Source organism: Bombyx mori, chromosome 19 (genome assembly GCF_030269925.1).
Source record: "Bombyx mori chromosome 19, ASM3026992v2".
In the NCBI taxonomy this organism is placed as follows: domain Eukaryota; kingdom Metazoa; phylum Arthropoda; class Insecta; order Lepidoptera; family Bombycidae; genus Bombyx; species Bombyx mori.
In genome coordinates, this window is record NC_085125.1 from 10,219,154 (window position 1) to 10,246,012 (window position 26,859).

General features: G+C 33.5%; 3 protein-coding genes across 4 annotated transcripts; 2 read left to right on the forward strand and 1 right to left on the reverse strand.

Moving 5' to 3' along the window:
• Positions 1 to 983: 983 nt before the first annotated feature.
• Positions 984 to 2,586, reverse strand: LOC101737671 (neuralized-like protein 2). Its single transcript, XM_004922358.5, has 2 exons — positions 1,679 to 2,586; positions 984 to 1,543 (listed from the first exon to the last, which is right to left on the reverse strand). Exons 1-2 carry the CDS (start codon positions 2,370 to 2,372, stop codon positions 1,434 to 1,436), a joined length of 804 nt encoding a protein of 267 aa, XP_004922415.2. The 5' UTR covers positions 2,373 to 2,586; the 3' UTR covers positions 984 to 1,433.
• Positions 2,587 to 3,908: 1,322 nt separating this feature from the next.
• On the forward strand, positions 3,909 to 20,153 carry LOC732953 (leukotriene A4 hydrolase). 2 transcript variants are annotated; one of them, NM_001046951.1, is given in 13 exon segments: positions 4,009 to 4,162; positions 6,927 to 6,985; positions 7,897 to 8,009; positions 9,895 to 10,034; positions 12,321 to 12,432; positions 13,572 to 13,792; positions 15,595 to 15,793; positions 16,732 to 16,956; positions 17,372 to 17,516; positions 18,498 to 18,669; positions 19,346 to 19,570; positions 19,898 to 20,052; positions 20,055 to 20,130. In NM_001046951.1, coding segments are annotated over 12 exon segments (1,818 nt in total). In that variant the 5' UTR covers positions 4,009 to 4,162; positions 6,927 to 6,939; the 3' UTR covers positions 20,120 to 20,130.
• Positions 20,154 to 22,862: 2,709 nt separating this feature from the next.
• On the forward strand, positions 22,863 to 26,680 carry LOC101737803 (large ribosomal subunit protein uL13m). Its single transcript, XM_004922359.3, has 3 exons — positions 22,863 to 23,372; positions 23,661 to 23,939; positions 26,399 to 26,680. Exons 1-3 carry the CDS (start codon positions 23,349 to 23,351, stop codon positions 26,630 to 26,632), a joined length of 537 nt encoding a protein of 178 aa, XP_004922416.1. The 5' UTR covers positions 22,863 to 23,348; the 3' UTR covers positions 26,633 to 26,680.
• Positions 26,681 to 26,859: the final 179 nt, after the last annotated feature.

The following is a 26,859-nucleotide window of genomic DNA, read 5'->3' on the forward strand; positions in this document are numbered from 1 at the left end:
ACGCGACCCACTGAGAAGATCCGGCGAGAAACTCAGTGGGCTGTCTGAGGGTTAATTTACTCGTCGAGCCCTTCGTCGTAAGCGACGGGTTCGACGAGAACGGTGACCGGTGCTCGAGGTACCTAAAAGCACCGTTAGTGGATCGGGAGGATCCGAAAAGACGTGTTTGGGGCGACGTTAACTGCTTTCCATTCTGTCCGCAGGATCGGGAATGTATGGTTTTCTATTTAGAGGTAAGACTTTAAAAAATAAATTGTGTATAGTGTTACTGCACTTGAGTACTTCAGTCATATTGCTCGGAAATAACACCTGATAGCTTAGAGACTATTCGTGACAGGGAAGATCGAGGGAAGAGACCTCGCGGGTGCAGCCCGACAAGTTGGTTCGATTAAATGCGCACCACACTAGAAACCCCATTCCACGAGGCCCTTAACGCGGGGCCAATGATCGGATACGCGAGAAAAACAACAAAAAATAAAACTAAACATGATGGACATGACCCTCAGCAGTGAGGAAATGAAGCAAGGAGGACAGAGTTATTGTATTTACTTTCTTGAAAACTATTAACTATTCAGATAATTATTTATGTACCTATACAGCTCTTGTACCTATAATACAAAAAAGAGAATCAAATAACATCAAATATCCAAGACATAAGTATAAGCTAGTGTATGAGGAATTTACTTTTAATGTTATGCACATACAACCTTGTATAAGTTGAAAAATGTAATTGTTATAATATTTAATTAATAAATAATTATATTTTTAATAAATATTTATTATGATATTTGAATCATAATAAATATTTATTTCTAGGAAAGAAACCGGAGATATATTCGTATGGCAAACCACAGGCTATCTTCTCTAAGAAAATAAAATGAGATTATAATATGCTCAGACCTAGAATAACTTAATTATCAAACTTAATTAAATTAAAAGCATAAATAAATACACTCTGAAATGAAGAAATAGGAAAAAATATATATACTGACATCTTTTTATTTACATGTTTCAGTGAAGGTTTACAAATAAACTTTACATATATTATATTGGTTCGAGCGTTCATTTCTTAGTTCAGGCTTTTCATCACTAAAACAATCTTAAAGCAGGGTTTTTAAAGGTTAAACCATTGATAAGTAGAACAAAAGTAATATTCTTTGCATTTTTTTGTCTTTAATAAACATAAAACTCATTCTTTTGTAAGCATTCTTCTGCTTATTTATAGAATATTTTGAACTTATTTCCACATTAAAAAACCCTGGTAAGACCTTCCGCAACTAATCTTCTGCTAACACAATGAGAAACTTCAATTTGTAACAGAATTATCATCTGTATGCAAATTGTGCCACCTGTAGTGGTGCTTCAGACAATTGCAGACATTGCAGTTTTGCCATATGCCATTATTGTCATGCAGTATGTTTATAACTGCAGTATTATGATAACAAAAAGTCTTTTAGGCTTTTAGGTAAGGGTAAAGATTTCACCGAACCATTTTTCACATTCTGCAGTATTGCATCCCTGCAAATAATCTGAAGAGATTTCACTGAAAAGATAAATATACAAACTCATATTAACATAATAGTTTGAATTAAATTCATTTCTTTCAAAATACGTGTTGACTAAATTTACTCATCAAGTTGTCTATTTTATTAACATTTGAGAAACATTTACAACTCACCTCCATAAAGTTGTACAATCTTCACTTGTTTTGTTGTACCATAGACATCAACGACTGCATGTAAAAGACCTCTTGTGTAGGGTATCGATTTAGTACAAGGGCCTTGATCTTCACCATTAATTATAAAGTGCATTTCAGCTAAGTCTTGGTCATTTTTATTAAGTTTAGGACAAGGAACAAACATTACTCCAATACGGCTGCCAGCGTCCATAGGTAAAATACCTTGGGGTGTTCCATTCTGTGAGACAGTCTGTGGCTTTAAAATCATCTTAGATATGTAACCACGTGGCGTTTTTACTACATGACCATCGCCTAGGACCGAAACCCGCGGCTCGTTTTCCCATCGCCCTGGAGATACTTGGTTAACAAGTTCGACAAGTACATTGTTTTGTGATTTCGAAATCGGGAATATCCATGACATACCATTGTTAGCGAGATCTGGTAGCGCATACTGAGGCAATCCTTTGTCACCCAGAGCCGCTGCTTGTGGCTCAAGAAGTGTTAACCCGAGCCGCATATGACCACTCCATCCTCTTTCGGTTTTTTCAATTTCTACTAGAAATATTTCACCAGGTAGAAGGGGTTTTTCACTAAAAGTCAAGCCGTGTGCAAAACTAGCTTTTCTGTAGGCAACTGTATTTTCTTCGAACAATATAATATTCGAGCCATGATAATGATGGAATCTCGATAGCATATTTATAAACACATCTGATTCGACTTTAGTAAAATAATTTAATTGACTATGAACTATTGTTTATATCTAAATAACGACACAATTACACACATCGTATTAATATTACTGTAAGAATTTAAAATTCTGTTTCGTTAAAATATTTTTTTAGTCTACTACCTACTTCAGTGTCCTAATTTGCTTAAACTTTAAAGTTGACATATAAAAATTAGCTGTCACACTGACAGTTGAAGCTGTGTCACAAAAAGGTGTCACAGGCACCTTGTTGCTGTTTTTTTTCTCAGTTTATGGCAATCGAGTTCTTGGGTTGCTATTGGTGCCAGAGTTGAATTTAAATAAGTACATGTAGTTCAAATAAATCAATAGGTTTGAAAGATTTGAAGTAAGAAAAAAGAAGGAACGAGCTTCTCTCAAATAATAATTAAAGAACCTTCATTCCTGCTTTATAGCTCTACGAATGGGTTTGACTAGTGGGATTTCAACCGAGGGATTCCAACATGAGGATATAATTAATTAAACAAGGAAAATTGCTAAAACTACTGAGCATATAGCCACGGGGTCACGCCGCTGCCTCAGCCACATGGAACAGTGTTCGAACTTGTGCTATGCCGCACATTGTCACAGTCGCATCATCATTGTGACTGCGAACTCCATTATCGGTTCCCTCCGTGCAACGCGGCGCAGGTACCGGCTCAAACACCCATGGCTGATAAGCCTCTGCGTCAGTCCGAAGGTGAGACAACCACGTTCGCGGTTCACCCAGTCTGCAAGGAACGGTCCGTCCGATTTTCATCTTTTAAACTATAGGGCGAGTGAATATGAAATCTATTTATAAAATAAAAAATGTGTGTGTGTATGTATTTTCACTTAAAGTTATCTTATATATTTAGCTTTCTGAATTGTTTATGGCTTTTGTGTTTTAATTTAAAAATGTATTTTGTTTGAGGGCCAAGCTGCGGGCGCAGTTAGTTAATTGTATGATTATCATTTTACAAATGGCACAACAACAATGATTTCGTACTACTTACTACGTACTCGACCTTGAAATTATGTTCAATTGGATGAAATTCGATGAAAACGATGAGAATGGAATGAGATTATATGAAATGAAATTAGTAGGCTCGATAGACTGTAATGTCGATTTCAAACGCTGTAAGCCATTCAAGTCAATTAAGCCTAGTTTTCCAATTACAGAGCATACTGCGACTCAGTGGCGCACAATGCCAAATTATGCTGAAGGGAACGTGAATTATTTTTCAAAGGCATCAGCAGAGTGCGCTAAGTTCAGTGTTGAAAATAATGTGGTAAACAATAATAATGGGTTGAAAACATTTACGGTTATTTTAAGTAATTTGGATTTTAATTATTTCATTAAAAAATTTTTACGTCTTGAGTATTCTTTTAAATGAGTTCTAAGAAAATTATATATGCAAAGCGTTGCTGTAGTTGGAACATTCACCGTTGAGCATTATGCCGTATGCGCTCTAGTGCTGGAATTGGAAAACTATTAAGATACCTACTACGACATGAAGTCAAAGACATTTGACATTTTCCAACACAGCATTAAATTTTTGTTTATCTATGATAGGTATTTGCTTATGTCTAAAAATTAACATGTCATTTTATTCAAAAGTGGTCACGCGACCATTCCTGAATAATTTGAAGACTAGTTTCTTTAGAAATAAAATAGCATTCTTCGTTCCTGTAAGACTGATAAATTGGAAACATTCTAAAGTTAGGCATTCTCTAATAAACTTTGGTTTACACATAAAACAAACAAGGTCACGCTTCAGGTATGTAATATTGTCAGTTCAATAACCGGCAAATTGTCCTTCATCCCCTGAACTCTTTTTTCTAAAGCTTTTTCAGTCAAAGCATCACCTTTAAATTTGTTATTTGTAAATCAGTGCGACATATGATAAGTACGTTATTGCTATTGTGGAACATATTAACTTCAAATCACATTTTTAATGGATTTTGTGCTCGAATGATGATAATGGGAAATGAAGTTGATAGACTTAAATAATACAACCGAGCATTCAAATGTTTTGATTTGAGACTAACCGTTTCCTGCGATTTCTCTGGTGTTGAATTACGAAATTCATCTGTAGCATTGTTGTTTGAAATATAATTTATCTTCTTTGCAATATATAACTCAAATTTTTATTTATTATCATCATGTATAATGATATGTTTTATATTATAAATAATATAATGTACTTCTAAATTGTAAATTGTGTAGTGAAAGTACTATGCCATTTCTACCACAACTATTTATTAGTTTACTTATTGAGAAGAGTTAACATTTTTATTTATTAAAATTTTTACAGTAACAACAGGTTTTGTTATTGACATCCACTTTAATTATATAGTGTTTGTCCAACAGCAAATAGTGCTATTTCGTAGTCTTAGTTGAAACTAAGAAAACATTAAGACATATATAAAATCTACTGGCAAGATGATATTCAAAATTATGCCACAATGTTGTCATCAGGCATATATTGTATTTTTTTTTCAGTGTGCAATTGCTGGCCAGGTTTGTAATCTCATCCAGAGATTTGACAGACAAACCTTTGACAAGACCTCTGGATAAGATTACAGATCGCTGGATGAAATTACAAACCTTGTGAATAACAATAAGCACATACCATGAGGTGGATTACATGAATGTCCTTTATTAATATCAATACAAAAAATTCTGATCTCCATTTTTATTTATCTTGCTATTTCTTCTTTTAATTCAATTTCTGATTGAAGTCATGCCCCTATGAAAAATCTTCTGGGCAATCTCTTGTCCAACAAAGGTATATGTTTTGTTTGACATTATTGTGGTCTAAAGGATAAGAGACCTGCTGCATTTGTATCTTCTAACATTGTTATTAGACACCTACAGCCCTAAAGCTAAGTATGCTTGCTCATCTGTTCTGACGAAACTGAAAAGGCCTCCGGGCCACTTCTTAAGTACCAACACCCTGTCTATTTCTGCCGTAAGCTATAATGCGTTCCGGTTTGTAGTACTATAGAACTGATATTTAAAACTCATGTCTCAAGTATAGCGACCCCATGGTTTTCCAAAGTAAAATTAGCTCTATCCATTCTTAGACAATTAGAACTAATGTGCACATTTATAACTTATTACAAAACAATGACAAACCTGAGTTATTAAACACATTATTGGCTTAATTGCATTATTTGTTTAATAATAATATAAGTATAAACCAGAGCTTCTGTGTCATAAATCATTTTAGACCACTTCTAATATTATATGTATAATGTAATTGCATTGCATATAATGTTTTTGAGGAAGTAAGTCCACATATTTTTTGTAACAGCTACCTTCTGACAGTGCTTTACCTGTAAAACAGCCGAATTACTCTTATATCACAAAATTCCCATTCCGATAAAATCTTTGAAATGCTTAATACTGAGAGTTTAAAAAAAAACTTATTGACAAACGAGGTCACAATACTTATTATAACTTAAATAATAAACTAATAATACTTTAGAATTAATGATGTTATTAAAAGCAATTGATTGGTAGAGATGTAGTGACAAAGATAATATATCTGGTTTTGGCACACTTAACTTGTGAAATTCCCTATTTGTGTTTCGGAATGATAATAAATAAAACTTGTGGTAAAAAATTGGATATTGTGCATGTAGTTTTTTCACACAATATTGATGCCAAAAATTTGTAGGCGTTAAGTAAAATTAGCATTAACATTGTTTACAGGGAGTCTCTCAGTACACTATAATGTAGGTAATAAAATGAGAGTAATATTCCATTTCTTTTTGTTGTTATACTCTTTTCGTTGCATTTTTATTATAAATTGGACGCTATGGAAGTGATGTTGTGGGCATAGTTACTAATCAAAATCACATTTACTGTTGGTAGGGCATTTTGTGAGCCCGCATGATTAGTTATAGTTAATAAGAGTATTAAGTGGTATGCAGGGGCTTGGCTCTGCCCTTGGCATTGCTGAAGTCCATGGGCGACGGTAACTACTCACCATCAGGTGGGCCGTATGCTCGTCTGTCTACAAGGGCAATAAAAAAAACCTGCCTATTTTTGCCTCGAAGCAGTAATGTGTTATTTTTTAAAAAATGTGGCAGAAATTGTACTATAGAATTGAGACTTAGAACTCATGTCTCAAGGTGGGTGGCGGTATCTACGTTGTTGCCTATGACTTATGAGCACCGGTGACCACTTAAGATCAGGTTGGCGGTGAGTTTGATCAACCGTCTAAGCAATAAAAAAATGATAAAAATAATACGTATCTTAAATTACTTGACCTATAAACCTATGAATTATTAAATTGATAGCTCTATAAACTCTGTTCAAGACAGTTCTGTTATGTATTATAATGAGCAAAGTTAATTTAGTTTAGACGTGGACGTAAATGCGTGCAGACATGTTGAGCCGTGTACTCTGTTCTAATCAATTCAGATAGTGTGGATCGGGAGTTGTTATCGTTTCAAAATACCATTCAACTCTCAGCTTAGATTCGAGATGGACACGAAACATATAATTTTGTTATATTTGTTAAATTGTTTCAGTCAAGTTCCAGTCATGGGTGCTTTCAGTCCTCTGGATCCGTCTTCCTTTTCGCGGCCTGGTTAGTAATATAATTAGAATTAATTAATTAATTAATAATAATAATAATAATAGTAAACAAATGCGATATAGCGCAGCTACGTACCTACTGCCCTTTTCTGCTTACGACTTTAATCGAAACATCTTCGTCGCTTTCTTCATTGCTGAAGGTCGTGTCCCTGGAACACTCGAAACATGAACTTAAAAGGATAATTACAATACATATAACCGAATAATTCCGTTACCATAGTAACAATACTTATTCAGATCTATAGTTCCGGAATTGAAGTTTATGTTATAAATAAAACCCAATTTATTAAAAAAAAAAAACAACATATTTATTCATAACATTAATTCATTATTTTTGTTTAAATAATGTTCGTTAAGCGATAATAGTAAACGAGAGATTAAACATTAAAAGTAGATTTACATGTTTGTGGAACTCACGAAATAAAAAAAATACACATTATTAATACTATTTTGATTTCTCATTGTTTTTACGTCTGTAAACACTAAGTACCAGTTTTTCCTACCTATTCGCTGGTAGCCTAAGAGGCTATTCCAGCTACGCGCGGACGGGTAGGTAAGCTCACGGGCTCAACCTGAGAGAATTTGCTAACACTAGCCCTAGCAAGAGCAGTGCTTCGCAGAATCTACCACCGGATCGGAATCGCGACCCCTGAGAAGATCCGGCGAGAAACTCAGTGGACTGTGTCTATGAGTTAGTTCGCTCGTCGTAATCAAGTTCGACGAGGAAGGTAACCGGTGCTTGAGGGACTACCAGTTGTGATCACTTGTCTACAATGTCCAAAGTTACGTTATTTTTCGACAGTTCAACCTGAACTGGTGAGACGGCCACCAGAATATTAGGTCAAAGAATATAGCAAATGATAATATTAAACAAAAAATCTAAAATATTTTCTTTTTTTGCAGAACAAGCTGTAATAAAACACGTGACTTTATCGTTGAACGTGGATTTTGAAAACAAAGTCTTAAACGGATCCGCCACTCTCGACGTTGACGTGCTCCAAGATATCGGAGACGTGGTAAGTAGGAAGGAGATAAGTCACTCGATAATGTCACTAAGATGGCGTTGATAAAATATATTATGTTGTCATTATCATATCGCCCATCAAAACATTAATTATTGAAACGGTTCCATGTATTAAAGGATAGGTAGCAGCTTGGCTCTGCCTTTGGCATTACCGACATCCGTGAACGACGGTGACCACTCACCCTCATGTGGGCCGTATGCTCGTCTGCCGAAAGGTCAATAAAAGACGATGAAAAGCATTGTAATTCACTCCTACTTAACTCTTAATATTGGCAACATTGGATTATATTCATTTTTTAGTACTTGAATTTAAATATGAAAATCCAATTTCGGCAACGGTGTTTGTTATCCACAATCGGATAAACAGGTTTGTAGTGCCTCTGGCATTAATAATGTCGATGGTCCTATGGTGACCATTAGGTGGGTTTCAACTCAGTTGGATGAGCGATGTGCATGTATGGTTGTACAAGTCGAGCGAATTATCCAAATAAGCTGATTAAACGATATTTTCCTATAATATATCGTCTTCTCGCATTAAAACTGTATAATCTCAAAACTTACTAATTTTACAGGAGAGTGTTTTAAAAGTTTAACATTTAATATTTTTAATATTAATCATATTTGCCACATTTATTTTTAATTTTTTACCAGTTACATTATCAGTCTTTTAAAGTAAGATAAAATTATGTATTAATTTTGTTAATAGTAGTCAAAATATAGGTATACTAAAAAAAAAAAAAACTAAACTACGCTCTTTTGACAGTATTTACGAGAAAAATACTGGTGATACGAAATGTTTACGCATATTAACTCAATTTCGATTATTTTTGGAAATTGTACACTTTTAAAGCGAAAAGGCGATATATTACTACATTAAGTGAACTGTTAGTTGTACATTGAATGTATACAAAAGGACTGCAGTAAGAATGAGATTGATCCAACACCAGATTAAACGCAAAATTTCGAGTTGACAAATTGATTTACCTCTTAATGTTTCGTTAGAATATAAATGATAACTTTTTTTTATCATAAACTCAAGGTCTCTTCAAAGCTACGTCGCTTGTTCGATCATGACCCGCCAGACTCAATCTTTCAATAGACGGACATTAGCTGTATCGACGGAAGAAAGCGGAATTTTTTGAACTTGAAAAACCCAAAAGTGATTTAGCCCAAAATGCAAGTTACGAAGTTATCGCTTTCTCCCCTCGATATGATGGAGATTAAAGTAAGGGGTAGACGACTAAACGTGATCTAAAAAAATTGGGTTAGATATAGAATATCTGGTCAGATGAGAGAGAGAAAGAGTATTTACTGTACACCAAAAAATAAATAAACAATGCGATACATTAAATACAAACAAAGTACAATTGGAGGCATTGAATAAGCTTTCAGTTTCAAACCCTCTATTCGAATTATATGGAAGGAAAGCAGTACTGTCTAGGGCAGGGGTGGGCAAATATTTTGATAGTCGGGCCACATTGTAGATGAAAATTTGACCTCGGGCCAAACAGTTTTTTTTTCTAATTGGATATTGTGCGACTATTATACATACTGTAATTGTTCAATTATCATAATTATATTTTCGAATAAGAGGCGCTGAAAAGAGCGGTTGTCAATGTACAATGCTTCACGGGCCAGACAAAATTCTACCATTTGCCCAGGCCTGGTCCAGGGCATTGGTGGTTATAACTGTCGCGTGCGGTCAAGATAATGGCTAATGCAAACGAAGCATCGATCTTAAAGTCATAAAGTTGGGCGACGTTTTTCACGCAATGACCGTGAACTCTGATAACCGCTTAATTAAAATTTCGCTCTTCTATGGCAGTAAAATCATGTATTTTATCGGTATATCGTACTAATAGTAATGTGTATTTCAGGTCCTTGATTCGAGTGAACTGACAATAGAATCAATAGAACTAGACGGTGCTCAATTGACGTACAAATTAGATGACCCAGTGCCGAACTATGGCTCCAAATTGACTATACAATTGCCGAAACGAGCCTCAAGTGGCGATAAGTAAGTAATCTTTATTTTTTTTGTCAATTCGAGTACAATGAAAATAAATTGTGACGGATAAGGAATATATAGAGTTGACTTTTTCATATCAATATTTTAGGTTCGAGCTGCAATCGTTTTTATGTTATATCCATGAAGAGTATACATAAATAATAATTGATAATTCAGATCACAACAGTGCTAAAAAAGTTAAATTAATTAAGTGAATTAAATAACTTAAAAAAACTTTAAGTTTTTCTGCAATTGCGTTTCTTTTTAATTGTTCTTGATACAGTTCTCCGAAATATACAATTGCAAGAATATAGTATCTATATCAATATATCAGTAATAATAGTACAACCTATTGGAAGGCTATTGCCCGACGTTCAAACTATGAACAATATTTTCTTGGAACTCATTTTGTGCTATAGAGAAATCTCTGTAGTCTTTTGTAATAAAAAAATATGTTATTTTTTTTCTTAATATGATAATGTTAATTTTATTAACTCAAGAGTCGAATCCAGTCGAGGAATTTCAAAGGAATCTTCATGGTCCGAAAAGAGTAAATGTTGTTCTGAGGATACGCCTCTGACCTACACGGGATTCTTGTACGAACCGCAATTGGGTGGTAAAGCCGATGTTTCAACTTCTACAAAATCGGATAGCTTATGTGAATGCTGCTCTTGTACAGATGAGACATATACCGGAAACCATTCTGGGTATAATGGTTATCGAAAATAATATTGTTTCTAGTCAATCTAATAGACAATAGATAGTCAATAGTATAGTTACTAAACAATTGATAAAGATTAGTTAGCTTTTGTAGTGTACCAATAGCGTGTAGGTTTTAAAAAAAGTATCGACTACATTTAGTTTTAAAATTCATCGGTCATATGAATTTACTTGTTTAAAAAAAAGTATATTTATTTATCTTTGAAATTGGATATTCAAGATTTGATTATTTTTATTGAAAAACATTTCAATTTGTTATCTTATCTTATACCTTTAAACGAGCAATTCTTCTATATATATATATATATATATATATATAATCTGAATCTCGGAAACGGCTACAACGATTTTCATAAAACTTAGTATACAGGGGATTTCGGGGGCGATAAATCGATCTAGCTACGATTAATTTTCAGAAAATGTTGTTTTATTCGTGTTTTCAATAATTAACTTTATCGATAATCAACTTTATGACTCTTCCCGACATCTATTGATGAATAATAATACTATTTTTACTGTTTTAAAGACACAACAAGATGGCGTTATAAAAAACGAGCACAGCTCGGTCATCATCTAGTCGTTTCTAATGCAATAAAATTATAGTACATACAAGATATAAAAAAACCCGTAGATAACTCGTTGAAAATTATACACCAATTCGTATAAAAGCTATTTCTGTAAAACGTAGATCTTAGTTAGTACCTTTGCTTATAATGTCGAGAATGTATTTAATTGACAATTTCTATTCTTATGAAGCTCTTAAACTTCTAAACCAATCAACAGTCTTATGTAGGTATTAGAATCCGGTAAATACAATGAAACGATAGACGTGGTTAATAATTGTAGTAACTTCAGGTAACCTAATGAATGTACTTCAGTGTGCTTAGTGCGAGTTTTTGTCACTCTCAGACACAGCCCACTGAGTTTCTCGCCGGATCTTCTCAGTGGGTTGCGTTTCCGATCCGGTGGGAGATTCTGCGAAGCACGGCTCTTGCTAGGGTTCGTGTTAGCAACGTCATCAGGTTTGAGCCCCGTGAGCTCACCTACAAACGTTAGGGTTACGCTGAAATAGCCTCTCAAGGCTCTCAGATTAGGTAGGAAAAAAAAAAGCTAAGTAGTTTTTTAACGTTCAGCTTATGGAATGGGATCGTTTGCCTACGTTTGCCGTTAGGGGCGCTGTTCCAACTGCATACAAAATTGGGTTAACTATTACGCTATCGAGAACGTTAAAAAACTCGCACTAAGCACACAGGATCTTCCACGAAGACCCTCTGACCTGCTCGTGTTTGATTTGTTTTATTTTTATTGCTTAGATCGGTGGACGAGTTCACAGGCCACCTGGTGTTAAGTGGTTACTGGAGCACTTAGACATCTATAACGTAAATGCGCCACCCACCTTGAGATATAAGTTCTAAGGTCTCAGTATAGTTACAACGGCTGCCCCACCCTTCAAACCGAAACGCATTACTGCTTCACGGCAGAAATACGTAAAATATTGTAATGTATAAAATGTACGATTTCCGTCAGTTAAATTCTTTTGAAGCGAACAAGATATTTATTCTGTGGCTTTTTCAGGTTAAAAATTAAAATTAAGTACACAACGTCCCCGTCCGCGACTGCGTTACAATGGTTACAGCCAGCTCAAACTTCGGGGAAGAAACACCCTTATCTATTCAGCCAGTGTCAGGTAACTACAGCTTAATACAATTATTATAATTTTTTCGGAATTCAAACTTTACAAAACATGGCGGTACGCGGCGTCATTACGTGTGACGTCACTGAAGGCTAGATTGATTTTTTTTAATACATTTTACTGGTTTGGAAACAAAGTCCTTTAAGCCAAAGGCTAGTTTGAGACACCAATTGACCATATATCATACAACTCACAACATCCATTGTGATCGGGATTAAAATTGTCAGAAATATTGGATTTGATTTAGTGATTGAATCGTCATTTTAATTCAATTAAGATCACTTAACTATTTTTTGTGTTGTTTTGTGGTTAGTAGTACCGGACGGTAGCATTCTGTTGGTGAACAAGCTTTACAAATTCGATTCATAGAAATCGAATAAATTATTAAAATCGCTAGTATTTTCCCGGTCTTGCCAGTTTAAATCTCTCAGTTATATAAAGGCTTGCAGCAACATAGCTTTGAAATCTAAAAGTTTACTAATAGACACACCACTAAAAGTAATAGGAAAAAGAAAGGGCATTGAGAAATTTGTCACTAAACGTTCCACACAACAACAACAAAGCGACACCCACATTCCATTTTGTATAAGAATTTTAAAATAAACATCCTATTTTCACAGAATATATTTCAATAGTTTTACTTTGTACTAATTTGCAGCCGTTTCATGATTTTATAATAAACATCCTATTTTCTCAGAATTTATTTCGATAGTTTTACTAAATATTTTGTACTAGTTTGCAGCCGTTTCATGATTTTATAATAAACTAGCGACCCGCCCTCGCTTCGCTTCGGAAACATTAAAACACACATGAAACCAAAAAAAATAAAAAATAATAAAAATTAAAAAAGTAGCCTATGTTCATCAGGGACAATGTCGGCTTCTAATGGAAAAAGAATTTTTCAAATCGGTCCAGTAGTTTCGGAGCCTATTCGAAACAAACTAACAAATCTTTCCTCCAACTATTACTCCAAATATTAGTATAGACATCCCATTTTCTCAAAATTTATTTCGATAGTTTTACTAAATATTTTGTACTAATTTTCAGTCGATTCAAGATTTTATAATAAACATCCCATTTTCTCAGAATTTATTTCCACACAGTTTTACTAAATGTTTTGTACTAATTTGCAGCCGATTCATGCCCGTTCGATTCTTCCGTGTCAAGACACTCCATTTGTAAAGTTCACTTATGACGCTGAGGTCACGGCGCCCGAGGAGTTCACAGTACTGATGAGCGCGCTCAGAGGCGAGAGTCGCAGCACTAAGACGACCTTCAATCAGCCGATGCCTTTGCCGTCGTATCTTTTGGCCATTGCGGTCGGCGTGTTGGAGCACAGGACTCTAGGACCCAGGTATGTGTATCTGTATACATTATTATTTGTATTATCTGTATACATATTACATAATTAGCCAATCAGATGGAGGTAATATTTATGCTGTTAAATAAACGTATTGACGAAAAATATACTGTAAGACATTATTTATAATGAGAAAAGGTTTAATTTATTATTAGGAAAAAAAAAATCTTCTAAGAATTAGAACTGACTATAATCATTCCTTTATCTATACTAATACATATATATACTAATATATAAATCTACAGTGATTTATACGGATGTTCCATTATAACTACTGAACCATGCATCCGATTCACTTGGAAACTTGGTATGCATCTAGTAAATACATGTACTTAATGGATAGGCTAATATTTATATGAGTGTTGGACTCCCTACACCAGTTGCGGGGGCGTTAATGATGAGAATCTTTGTGGTAGTGAGAAATAATAATGTTAATTTTAAATGCCCAGCGAAGCGGACGGGTACAGCTAGTCTTCTATATTCATGATTATTAATTTTGATAACAGTCATATGTAATACGCAAACAATTTAATATTACAATTATTAATAATATTAATTTGCCAATGTGACAATATTTAATGTGGTGAATTTCCACAAATGAATGCTCTTTATTAATTAGCGCCTTTGAATATATTAATTATTACCTATTGAAGCACTATGATCACATCTGCATGCTACTGCTGCTTGGAAGTAAGACAACCGAGCGAGTTGCCGGCGTTAACGTCGAGTCGTCACTTTATTTGCAATATTTATTTATTTGGGAATACAAACGTAAAAAACAAACAAATAATGTATTAAGAGAAAGCTAAAATAAAAACCAAACAAGTTTCCACCATCAAAATCACCAAATAAAAAGAAAATGAACAAAGGAAAAAAATATATAAATACATATAAGTTTAAAAAAAACAGCAGTTGTTTACATTACAATTGACATTTCGAATTCGTGTTTGTTTGTGAGCCTTGTAGTCGTTTTGTCATCGTCATTTACACAATATTAAAAAATATATCGAGGGGTGAAAGAATTTTAGTTTTGGTAGTGGTCAAAAATGGTTCAGGGCGTTATCAGAAGTGATATAATTAAATAACACAACTGGTTAATCGGAGCGTTTATTCGCGACTCAACTTAAAATGTAAAAAGCAACGGAGCTTGCGGGCGCGGCCGCATGCTATGACTACGAACAATTTTGTTTACATAACAAACTGTGTCCCTACAGACTATTTAATTTTAGTTTACGACATTTTTACAGGAAAGCCATTTAAAGCTTCAAATTTGGAAAAGAATACATATTATAACAAAAAAACTTCTTCAGCTATTTGAATGAAGTAAACTTAATTGAAGTTCAATTAAAAATATCGAACTGTTGATGTTTATACCAAAATGAAACGCACCTTTAATTGCTAAGACAAATGTCGCTGAAACAAAATAGCCCTTCACCCCTCTATATATATTTTTATATTATACTAGCTGAACCCCGCGGTGTTACCCGCGGTTATTGTCATACCGCGGTTAACGCTGCAGGGCGAAGTTAGTCTAAAAAAGTAGCCCAAGCTACTCCTTATATTATCAGCTACCTATCTGTGAAAGTTCCGTCAATATTGGTCCAGCCGTTCCAGAGATTAGTCGAAACAAACAGACATACAGACAGACAAAAATAAAAATAAATATTATTTTGGTATATGTACTGTGTATACATACTTACTCGTTTAGAAAAAAGTGGTTATTTTTTTATTACAAACAGACACTCCAATTTTATTTATTTGTATAGATTTTATATTTCGTTATATTTGATATATAGGTCTAAAGTTTGGTCCGAGAAAGAGGAGATCGAACGTAGCGCTTGGGAGTTCGCTGAGGCCGAGAAATATCTGCAAGCCGCCGAAAGACTCTGCGGCGCTTACGAATGGAAACAGTACGACTTGCTGGTGCTGCCACCTTCCTTCCCTTACGGGGGGATGGAGAACCCGTGCCTTACTTTTGTAACGCCCACTTTGTTGGTGAGCATGAACACAAATCACAAGTTACTCAAGTCTCTATTACCAATAATAATAAGTTGTCTGTTCACTGTCTGCAAAGATATGATCATTCTCTTAAAGTAATTTAAATACTAACTATACTTGAGACCTTAGAACCTATATCTCAAGGTGGGTGGCGCATTTACGTTGTAGATGTCTATGGGTTCCAGTAACCACTTAACACCGGGTGGGCTGTCCCCCTTGTAAGCAATAAAAATAATAATTAAAAAAGACAGGGACTCCCTTACTTTTTTATCTATTATATAAAGGGACTCCCTTTCTTTTTTAATATGCTTTTATTAGCCTCAGACGTATGTACGTTAGACGGAATCTTTGAACATGATTTTGACCCCCTCCAAAACGTCGGATTAACTCGAAATTTGGTATACTTATACCGATGACAATACAATACTTAAAAAAATATTGAAAAAATTGAAATTCAACTAAAAAATGAAAAAATAAATAATAGTAAATTTTTTTTTATTAAAAACTACGCTTTTAAAAATGACTAAAAAGTCTGCAATTGTTAATATGTGAAGATGTCGATTGTATTGGTGAGATTAAATTAAATTGCCAAACAGCATAATAATTACTAACTCTGATAAATGTTTTTAAAAGTATTTAATATGAAGTTATATCATTGACCATGACAGATGAAGTGGAAGTCTATATTATGGAACAATCCCACTTCATGCTCGTTAGTCTGTAACATGCAATAGGTTCTAATCTCCTATGCTTTGAAATTGTCATAGTTTAGAAAAATTATTACTCTGGTATGCTTTTAATATGTATACTTGATACATAAAACTCACCACGAAATATTGGATGTGTGTTTCGATTGAATAACTGATACCTTTTTCAAACTAAATGAAATGATTGCTTCACGGCATAACATTAAATCTAAAATTAAATATACCCAGGCTGGTGATAGAAGTCAAGCAGACGTGTTGATCCACGAGATCATGCACAGTTGGACCGGTAACCTCGTCACGAATAGAAATTTTGAACATTTCTGGCTAAACGAGGGCTTCACTGTATTCCTGGAGAGAAAAGTCAAAGCTTCTTTGATAGAAGATCCAATTGAAGCCAAGAAAAGCAGAGACTTTCATAGTATACTCGGACTGGAGGAGTTAAGTGAAGCGGTGGTAAGTGTAGATTATTATATAATAACTAGCTGACCCAACAGACTTCTTAGTGCCTCAATCAATAAATAAAAAACTTAAACTTTTCTATAAAATAGACTTAAAACAAACAAAAGGAATCCATCCGACAGGGGACACATCAAAGGAAAAACAAAATTGTTATTTTTATTTAATTCGAAGCTTTTTCATATTTATCTACCTTTTAGACTTCCACAAATAATTCAAGACCAAAATTAGCCAAATCGGTCCAGCCGAGTCTCGAGTTGTAGCGAGGCTAACGAACAGCAATTCATTTTTATATATATGTATACATAATAATAAACCCTTTTTGCATACTTGTTTATGAGCTTTATATTTTACTCTTGTATATTTTTAATCCTAATATATAGCTTTTAATAACTTTGTTTTTGTGATACAGGTAAGTCAGTTAGGCGTTGACAATCCTCTGACCCGGTTGGTACCCGACCTCCATGACGTGCATCCTGACGATGCATTCTCCACGGTTCCCTACGAAAAGGGCTCGCTGTTTTTGCGATACCTTGAGGACTTAATAGGAGGACCAGGTCAGTGCTCATTCCGTAACTAAAATCATAATGTTTTCCTGCATGTCGTGATCTTTTGGTATTCATGATTACAACACGAATTGTGGCCTGTTATCATCTTAAACTATATTATAAATGATTGCTCTGATATAATTATGTAGATAAGTAAATAATTTTCTGGCCCATCTGGGTAATAGTAAGAAGTTACCGAAGTTTATATAATATGTATATGAAAACTTGAATACTGCTACCTACCTTGATACAATACATGTGGCCGAAATAGTAACTTGTATACGTGACAAGAATAATTTAAATAGTGCCGCCTATACATTTGTGCTTATAATATCCTATACTGGATCCTACTAGTACCATAAGGTTGGTACTCAGTTCAACTTATATTGTGTTCAAAATACCATATAAAATTAATTTATTTAAAACCCTCGATAGGGTAAGAAATATTATTATATGAAATAATATGGAATTTATTACAAAAACATGCTGTAATTTATACCGAATCTTACAAAAGTTGAACAAAGTATGTTAAAGTAAACCAGATAGGATGGCATTGTAAAATAAATTGTTGCCTCTGTCTATAGGATTTATAGTAAATTGATACTCAACTGTAATGACTCCTGATGAGCAGTCACTAACTGTAGAAAACTTAGTACTGCAGTCTCAATCTCAAAACTGAGACTTTTAACTTGTCGCCGTCAGATTTCTCAGTTGTCATCAGTAATGTATTTTATGTTGCCAAATTTTCAGAGGGGATATGTTTTTCAAGTTCACTTAATTTTCATATTTTGTTATACTAATTACAATTGCACTAGTTGCACGTTCTGTAGATGAATTTAAAATGTGAACGCTAGATTTGCCTTAATTGTGAGAGTGACGTGTTTTTTTATTTTGCCATCTGGATATCATAACATAAAGCAAAGCAATCCTAAAGATACAAAAACACGTTCGTGCCACAAAATTTTATATTTCCTTTACTTTTGTTTACAGAAGTATTCGATGATTTCCTACGATCGTACCTGAAGAACTTCAGTCGGAAATCTCTTGACACGGACGAGTTCAAGGCCTATCTGTTTAACTATTTCCAAGACAATGAAAAATTGAAGAGCGTTGATTGGGAAACATGGTTGTACAAGAGCGGTATGCCCCCCGTCATACCAGAGTGAGAATTATAATAATATATTATCTACAATTTGGATATGTAAATATAGACAATAATCAAAATACAAACTCATAATCATAGTTGACCTTAGGAATCTTTTGCATCAAAATCCTTTTGTAAATAAAACTGCAACCTTGTATCGCTAATTAGGCCAGTTAAAATAGTATATCTCCATCCATTTGATGATTGAAAGATGAATCATTCATTGGGTGTCAATTTTACATATTGAAGTTATACTTCTTTAGGCGCGTTATGAAAAATTGATGAGAGTGAAATTTTACGATGAGCGTGATACAAAATTAACAGAAATGAAGTTGCCCACAAGTGCTCCAATACAATTGAGGTTAACTATCCGTATGTATTATTTAGTAATGACAAACTTATTATTTAATATAATTCATACTAAATATTATTAAATTATGAACGTTAAATATTTATTATTAATTATTTAAAATTTAAAAAAAAAGAAATGAATTTAATAAAAATAAAGTATAACTTCTTACGCGCATACATAAGTACACGCACCCTTTTTTTATATTAGAATAAATACCTAAAATATACATACACGAAGTGTAAAATCCAGTCCAATCCAGTAATCAGACCAACAATTTAAAACCATTCAATTAAATAACTGTCTAAAAAATTACTTTATGGGTGATAATTATTTTTGTTTCAGCTACGACACTTCAATGACGAAACCGATAACGGCTCTCGTTGCGAAGATCAACCAGCGCAACGCGTCGCTGATATCGTATCAAGACGTGCAAACGTTTACTCCTCATCAAATAATGATATTCCTGCAAGAACTGATAAAACATCCTCCACTGCCGCTAGACATTCTCCACACTCTTGGCGCAGAGTATAAAATCGATAGTAGCAAGAATACCGAGATTTTGTATAGGTAATAATATTTCAGAGGTATAATGATTCGATACTTTTTACAAATTTAATTAAGTCTAAAACATTAAGTCACCGTAGCGCTAGTGTTGCAATAATGTAATTCTGGTCTACTGACATTTTGCAGAGTTTTTGTTAGATAAATAATTAAAAAAAAAAACGTTTTTTCCTGTTACTTGAATGTTTATCTATAATAGATTCGAAGTTTTATTGTTTAAAGTAATAAGCTTGCAATAAAGCAAAACGTGGGTCTATTCCTCATTCAGGATTCGGTTACTGTTGATATAATATGATACATTTGAAATGCCTTAAAATATCCAATATTTTGTAGATGGTTGCGGCTGTGCCTTAGAAGCAAAGATCAATCGATCTTGGGCGAAGTGTTCGATTTTGTGAACCACATAGGACGGATGCGGTACGTCCGTCCACTGTATAGAGACCTCTACGATTGGGAAGACGTTAGAAATCAAGCAATAGAAAACTTCCTCAAAAACGAACAATACATGATGCACGTGTGTGCTCATACTGTGAAAAAAGATTTACATTTAATTGACTAGTTGAAAATTAAATATCGTTTAATTTTTTAATCTTTTTTTTTAATCCTGTTTTTTAGGCAAACGGATTTTTGATACCAGCTTAGCATTCGTTCTGTCTCTTCTTTATTTTTTTCTCTCATTTATTTTAGTATTTTTCATTGGTATCTTACATTAACATTATTGACACTGTCGAATGTTAAATTTCATTGTGTATTAAAGTGTCCAGTTACTTCACAATTGAATTCTGTGATATAATAACAATGTTTTTTTTAATACTTTTATTTATATATATTTTTTATTGTCTTATTTTTGTCACAGAATATTAAATAATCCTCAAAACACGCCATTACGGAGCCTCCCGATCCAATAACGGTGCTTTTAGGTACCACAAGCACCGGTCACCGTCCTCGTCTAACCCGTCGCTTGCGACGAAGGGCTTCTACGAGCAAATTAACCCATATAGACACAGCCCACTGAGTTTCTCACCGGATCTTCTCAGCGGGTCGCGTTTCCGATTCGGTGGCAGGTTTTGCGAAGCCCTGTTCTTACTAAGGCCAGTGTTAGCAACACTCCGGCTTGAGACCCGTAAGCTCACCTACAATATAGGTCGAAGCTGAAATAGCCTCTCAAGGCTATCAACATAGATAGGAAAAAAATAAAAAAATAACTAATACATAATTGATTACTGATTTATTAATAATAATATTTTAATTCCAACTAGTTACGAAATAAATAAATAGAAGTTTGTCAGTGGTGTTTGCACTATGCGCAACTTCGATTACAGAGGACCAAAATCCAGTTTTCTAATATAGGGCACACAACATTTATGAAATACAGTTTATATTAGGAATCAAATATTCACTGAAAATTCCAGTAATTATTTAATATCAAGCAATACCCGACCTACGTACAAATGATTCGTGGTCTCGAAATCTCACTATAACAACTTGCTGGAACAGATGAAACACAAAGACTCATGCGCTGCAGACACTGGTTTTGCAACATTTTTGCAATGTCACAGATGCATGATACAATGATATTTTAAAGAGGCACCATAATTACACGTTTAAATGTTTAAAAAAAACAGTAAATTAACAATAAAAGGCAGTTTTTCCTTAAAAAATTAAATTTTGCATTTTTATGCAAGAAGTAAAAGGTGCCAAGTAATAACTGCTTCTGGTGTTTTTTGCAACTCGAGTAATACCTATACATATTTCTACCACGCCTAATATTAAAGAAAAAATTGTTAGTCCTTTGTACTATAGTTTATATTGAATAAATGACGATACCATAAGGTCCTTGTATTCTTATGTCGTGAAAAAAACTGTGATGAATTCGTATCATTTTATTGAAGTGAAACTTCTAATGCGACTTCCAACAAAGTTGCGTTAAACGTTCAACGCTTCTGGGGAGGGAGAATAGAAAGAGACAGAATGAGAGTGAATGCGCGGCACTCGAACGCACGCGGGTAGTATAGGTACCTATTATTTATTTATTTTATTTATTTATTACACTTCATGTAAAATTTACATCGGCGGACTTAATGCCTAAGGCATTCTCTACCAGTCAACCAAAGGTAGTGCAGAGTAAATAGTGGTAGGTGCAATGAAATTTATATTATAGGCCAGCGCGAGCGTTAACAACGGCTGCGTCCAATATTTTAATGAACTATTAAAAAAAAAAAAAAAAAAAATATATATATATATATATTATTTATTTTTCTTACAAGAGCAATCTAATTTAAGGATGAAAAATGAAGAAATCCACAATATTACACATCACAAAAGAAGTTTTACTTCATTCACGTACACCAAGTTAGGTGAATGAAGTTAGCCCCTCAAAAAAAATTTTTTTTCCTATTTTATACTTATTTTCTATTAATTCGTTTGTTCATCATTTGTTCATGATTGTTCACTGTTAATAATTGTTTGTTCTGCAATTATTTATTTTAAAAAAATATTTAAAAATATACCTACAAGTTAGCCCCTCTAATGCAATTTTTAATATTTTTTCATCCTTAATGACTTGTAAATATTCATTTTGGATTGTTCTTATATAAAACACGTTTGTTCTCTTTCGAAATTATTCGTTTTTTGTTTAATTTACTATTTTTATTAGTTGAATAAATGTATGCAAAAATGTGTACTGCGCATGCGTCAACTATAATGCCTAAACTTTCTACGCGGTTTTAATCGTGAAAAAAAAAACAAACATAAATCCTGAAGGAGCAATTAATTGGTATATAGTTTAATTAAAAAAATTAAAACATAAATAAATGAAATAATGTGCATTGGCGTTAAGTTAGACCAAATACATTTTTTCCATCCTCTTACCTATCGTATTAAAATGTTATTTTACTAATGTTAAGAATATAATTTCAACTGTGTAAAAAAGTTATTATAATGTATACCTATATTATCTCTTGAAAGATAAATAATGAACATATTTACTTATTTGTTTATATTACCTATGTAAACTCCCTATCTTTTTTATACCTTCATAACGATAAGTAATTAATTGCTCCTTCAGGATTTATGTTTGTTTTTTTTTCACTATTAAAACCGCGTAGAAAGTTTAGGCATTATAGTTGACGCATGCGCAGTACACATTTTTGCATACATTTATTCAACTAATAAAAATAGTAAATCAAACAAAAAACGAATAATTTCGAAAGAGAACAAACGTGTTTTATATAAGAACAATCCAAAATGAATATTTACAAGTCATTAAGGATGAAAAAATATTAAAAATTGCATTAGAGGGGCTAACTTGTAGGTATATTTTTAAATATTTTTTTTAAATAAATAACTGCAGAACAAACAATTATTAACAGTGAACAATCATGAACAAATGATGAACAAACGAATTAATAGAAAATAAGTATAAAATAGGAAAAAAAAAATTTTTTGAGGGGCTAACTTCATTCACCTCACCAAGTTGCACGCGCACCGTTTTTTTAATAGGTTATTTTATTTTATGTAATTTTATCTTACCTTATTCATTTAATTTTTTGTAGTTGTGATCAATTTTAAGAAAGTTTACATACAATAGATATAGGTAGCTTCAGTTTTCACCTCACTAAGCTTGAATGAATGGGTTAGATTCCCGTTGCCTGTCTAATGAACGAATCCAACAAAAAAGTTCTACAAAAATAAAAATAAATATAACCTAAAAAAAACATATAGTAATGTTACGTTATATTTTTCAATAAATTTATAAATCAACATCTAAGCATTAAGATATACAATGTCAGCAGCGAAACGAGTACAGGTATAGGAAGTATAGTTTAAAGTATAGATATAGGCATTTAGAAACATGAAATAAACAATTCATACAAAAGTGACATCATATTTTGATAATATTGTTTATTGCTTAGATCGGTGGACGAGCTCACGGCCCACATGGTGTTAAGTGGTTACCGGAGTCCATTGAAGTCAACAATATAAATGCCGCAATCCAACCTGAGACATGAATTCTAAGTCTCCGTCTACATTACAATTTTACAGTACATTATGTACAGTTTTACAGTACAATAAATTTATTACAATATTTTTACAGCAATGGGCAACATTTGCTCGTAGTTGGCACATATTCGACTGCAAATGGCAAGATCCTTATGAATCCGCTCACGTTATAAAAAAATATTTGATGGGCATGCACAAACCCATATACCATCCTATGAACGATTGTGGAGATGTTGTTGTCTGTATAAATAGTAGAGAGATAGCTCTTCGAGGCGACGAGTGGAGGAAACGTGCTTATTTCCACCACACTGGATACCCTGGAGGTGCTTCGTGGACTTTAGCATGGGAGTTACATAACAAGGATCCAACCATGGTAAAAACTTAAATTCGTGACAAACCATATAACAACATCGAATCTTATGTTCTAGTTCCAATAAATTATGCAATTGTATGATAAGAATGAATCTGATAGCAGTTTGTATATTTCAGAATAAATAATCTTTGTTTAAATATGTCACATGATATTAGAAAATATTAAGCTATAAAGTTATAAATAATATAGATAAATTAATAATGAACTGAAAAGAAAAATTAATAATGACAATATTTATTAGTCAAAGCTGGTCAGCTTTGCTGGCCGATCTTTGATTTTACTTTGATGTGATTGCTACCAAACTTCATTAGATCACCTGCTAAGCCAATCTCAAAATTTCATCAAAATTTGTTCAGCCATTTCAGTGTCTGTAGGGTACATACTCAAATTGACTTAAATATAACGCTTATTAAAAAATAAATATATACAAGTATTAAATAAAATATATGACAATAAAAAAACAATTACCAGCAGACAATGAGCAGCATTTAGAATAGTTGTAACAGCACAAATATGGAACTGCTTCAACGTGAACTCTTAAACGTTAAAACAAACAACACTGATAGTCGACTGTGTTTTGTAAAATAAAAATCCAGAATTATCTATTTGCTCAGAATACCGAAAGCAATAGAAAAGCTCATAATATACCACAGTCTACCTAATATTATTTCACAATTTCAGTTGCAATGAAACAACAGCTTTCCAGTCCTTAATACTGGCATTATTGCTTCAGATTAGAAATGAACAACCACTCTATAAAATAGTAATTGGGGACAAGAGATTAAAGATTAAAGCTGAGACTAAAGCTAAAGAAAATGGAATTAGCTTAATGTGTGATGGGCTGATAAAGCTAATTTCAAACAATCACTTTTTGTCTTGTGTGCTCTTATTTAATACAGCTTGAGAGTAATTTTATTATACTTGTGTAGTTTAGATGTCTTCGGTTTTTTTCAATCTCTCTTTTCGGCTGGAATCTGTTTAAACTGCTTGAACTGGAATATAATGTCTTTAGCATTAGAACTCTGTTTGAATTGTGATCTTTTGGATCAGTACATATTAAAACAATTAATAAAAATGAGGATACTGCTATAATAGGTGGCCAGGATTGTAATAGGGCTTAAAGTATGAAATTGCCGTTTTATTGTAATAGGTACTTCGAATTGGTAGCGTCGAATTCGAAGCGTGGTATGGACATGTGATGCGTAGAGAGAAGATGCATGTGACTAGGAGATGTATGGAAATGGTAGTGCAAGGTAGAGGGGGAAGAGGTCGACCGAAGAAGACATGGATGGAGCGTGTGAATGACGATATGAGAGAGAGGAGTGAGTGTTGAGATGACGGCTAATAGAAGAGAATGGAAGAGAAAAATTAGCTGTGCCGACCCCACCTAGTGGAGAAAAAGAAGGGGTACTTCGAATTTATATAGAACCTTAACTTTAAATTTTTGAGTGAAACTTTTTTCAAATGGTACCTATGAGGTTCTTCTTTTAAAAAATGTGCAACATTTGATTATCGACTTTCAGCTGTTTTTTTTATTCAGCTTAGACAAAAAATGGATACTTCGAAAATTCGAGTGATTTTTGAATACGAGTTCTGACGCGGAATTAACGCTGCAGAAACAGCTCGCAATATTTTTTTTTCTTTTTTTTATTTATTGCTTAGTTGGGTGGACGAGCTCACAGCCTATCTGGTGTTAAGTGGTTACTGGAGCCCATAGGCATTTACAACGTAAATGCGCCACACACCTTGAGATATAAGTTCTAAGGTCTCAGTATAGTTACAATGGCTGCCCCGCCCTTCAAACCGAAACGCATTACTGCTTCACGGCAGAAATAGGCAGGGCGGTGGTACCTACTCGTGCGGACTCACAAGAGGTCCTACCACCAGTAATATCAATGTTGCATTTGGAGAGGGGACTGCTAATGAACGCACCGTGCGATTTTGCATAAATTTCTTTCCTATTAGATGGCAGAAATGTATAGATAATAATGGTGGCTATTTTGATTAAATAAATATGTTAAATGAAAAAAAAAAAACAGATTTTTAAATTTTCAGTACAGATCGGCAATTTCATACTTTCAACTCCTAATACATTTCGACGCTTGAATGGCAAACGTGACTAAGCGACAATGCGTGAACTTTACAGTAGAATAATTTAAAGTTGAAATACCTGAAAAAAAAATTATTTTAACGAACCTAGCTGTAGGATGGAAATGATTTTAATAGACCTAGAATTTTTTTTTGCGCATCGAATATGCATAAAGTAGTTATTGTCGCTTAGTCACGTTTGCCTTTCAAGCGTCGATTTGGATTCAGAACAGTAGAACATTGTTATCTAAGATCCTTTGACTTGGTGTTTAATGATTAGGTTGATTTCAATAGCCACTGTAAATTTAATTCTTGAATCAGTAATGTTACCAGGCATTCAGAGTTTAATGCAATCCTTTGAAAATTTTCAGATCATAAAAAAAGCAGTGTACAGAGCAATGACTGGAAACCTTCAGAGGCGTCATACAATGCAGCGTCTTTTTATATACCCTGGAGAGAATGTACCGGAAGACGTTTTGCAAAATGTTACTAATCAAATTAGACAAATACGTTACGTACCGAAAAGACTAGACCACATACCCGAAGAAGAAGTGAAAAATTATCCCAAAGTCATGGAATACCCAGAAGATTTTGTTGTTAAATAATTATTGTATTTAAAAGATTTAGTGTGATAATAAAATGTAGTACTGTAATTTACTGGTTTAATTTGTAGCATTTTAAATGTTTTGGGATTTATAGACAATTTAGAAAAAAACAAGTTATGGTTAAACTGAATGTGTCTAATTAATGGGTGAGGCTTAGTGGATAATTGTATAAAGAGTCGAAGCTCAGGAAAAAGAATAATTTGGTTTTAACGAAAATCATGCTTACA

Bases quoted from the DNA above. Each gene is read 5' to 3' on its own strand.
- LOC732953 (XM_021350302.3), top strand. From the start codon at position 3,951: ATGATAGGTATTTGCTTATGTCTAAAAATTAACATGTCATTTTATTCA. The intron at 4,163-6,926 runs GTATGTAATATT...AAATTGTTTCAG, and splicing joins CAAACAAGGTCACGCTTCAG to TCAAGTTCCAGTCATGGGTG. The intron at 10,035-12,320 runs GTAAGTAATCTT...TGGCTTTTTCAG, and splicing joins CGAGCCTCAAGTGGCGATAA to GTTAAAAATTAAAATTAAGT.
- LOC101737671 (XM_004922358.5), bottom strand. From the start codon at position 2,372: ATGCTATCGAGATTCCATCATTATCATGGCTCGAATATTATATTGTTC. The intron at 1,544-1,678 runs GTGAGTTGTAAA...TTATCTTTTCAG, and splicing joins GATTGTACAACTTTATGGAG to TGAAATCTCTTCAGATTATT.
- LOC101737803 (XM_004922359.3), top strand. From the start codon at position 23,349: ATGTCAGCAGCGAAACGAGTACAG. The intron at 23,373-23,660 runs GTATAGGAAGTA...ATATTTTTACAG, and splicing joins CAGCAGCGAAACGAGTACAG to CAATGGGCAACATTTGCTCG. The intron at 23,940-26,398 runs GTAAAAACTTAA...GAAAATTTTCAG, and splicing joins ATAACAAGGATCCAACCATG to ATCATAAAAAAAGCAGTGTA.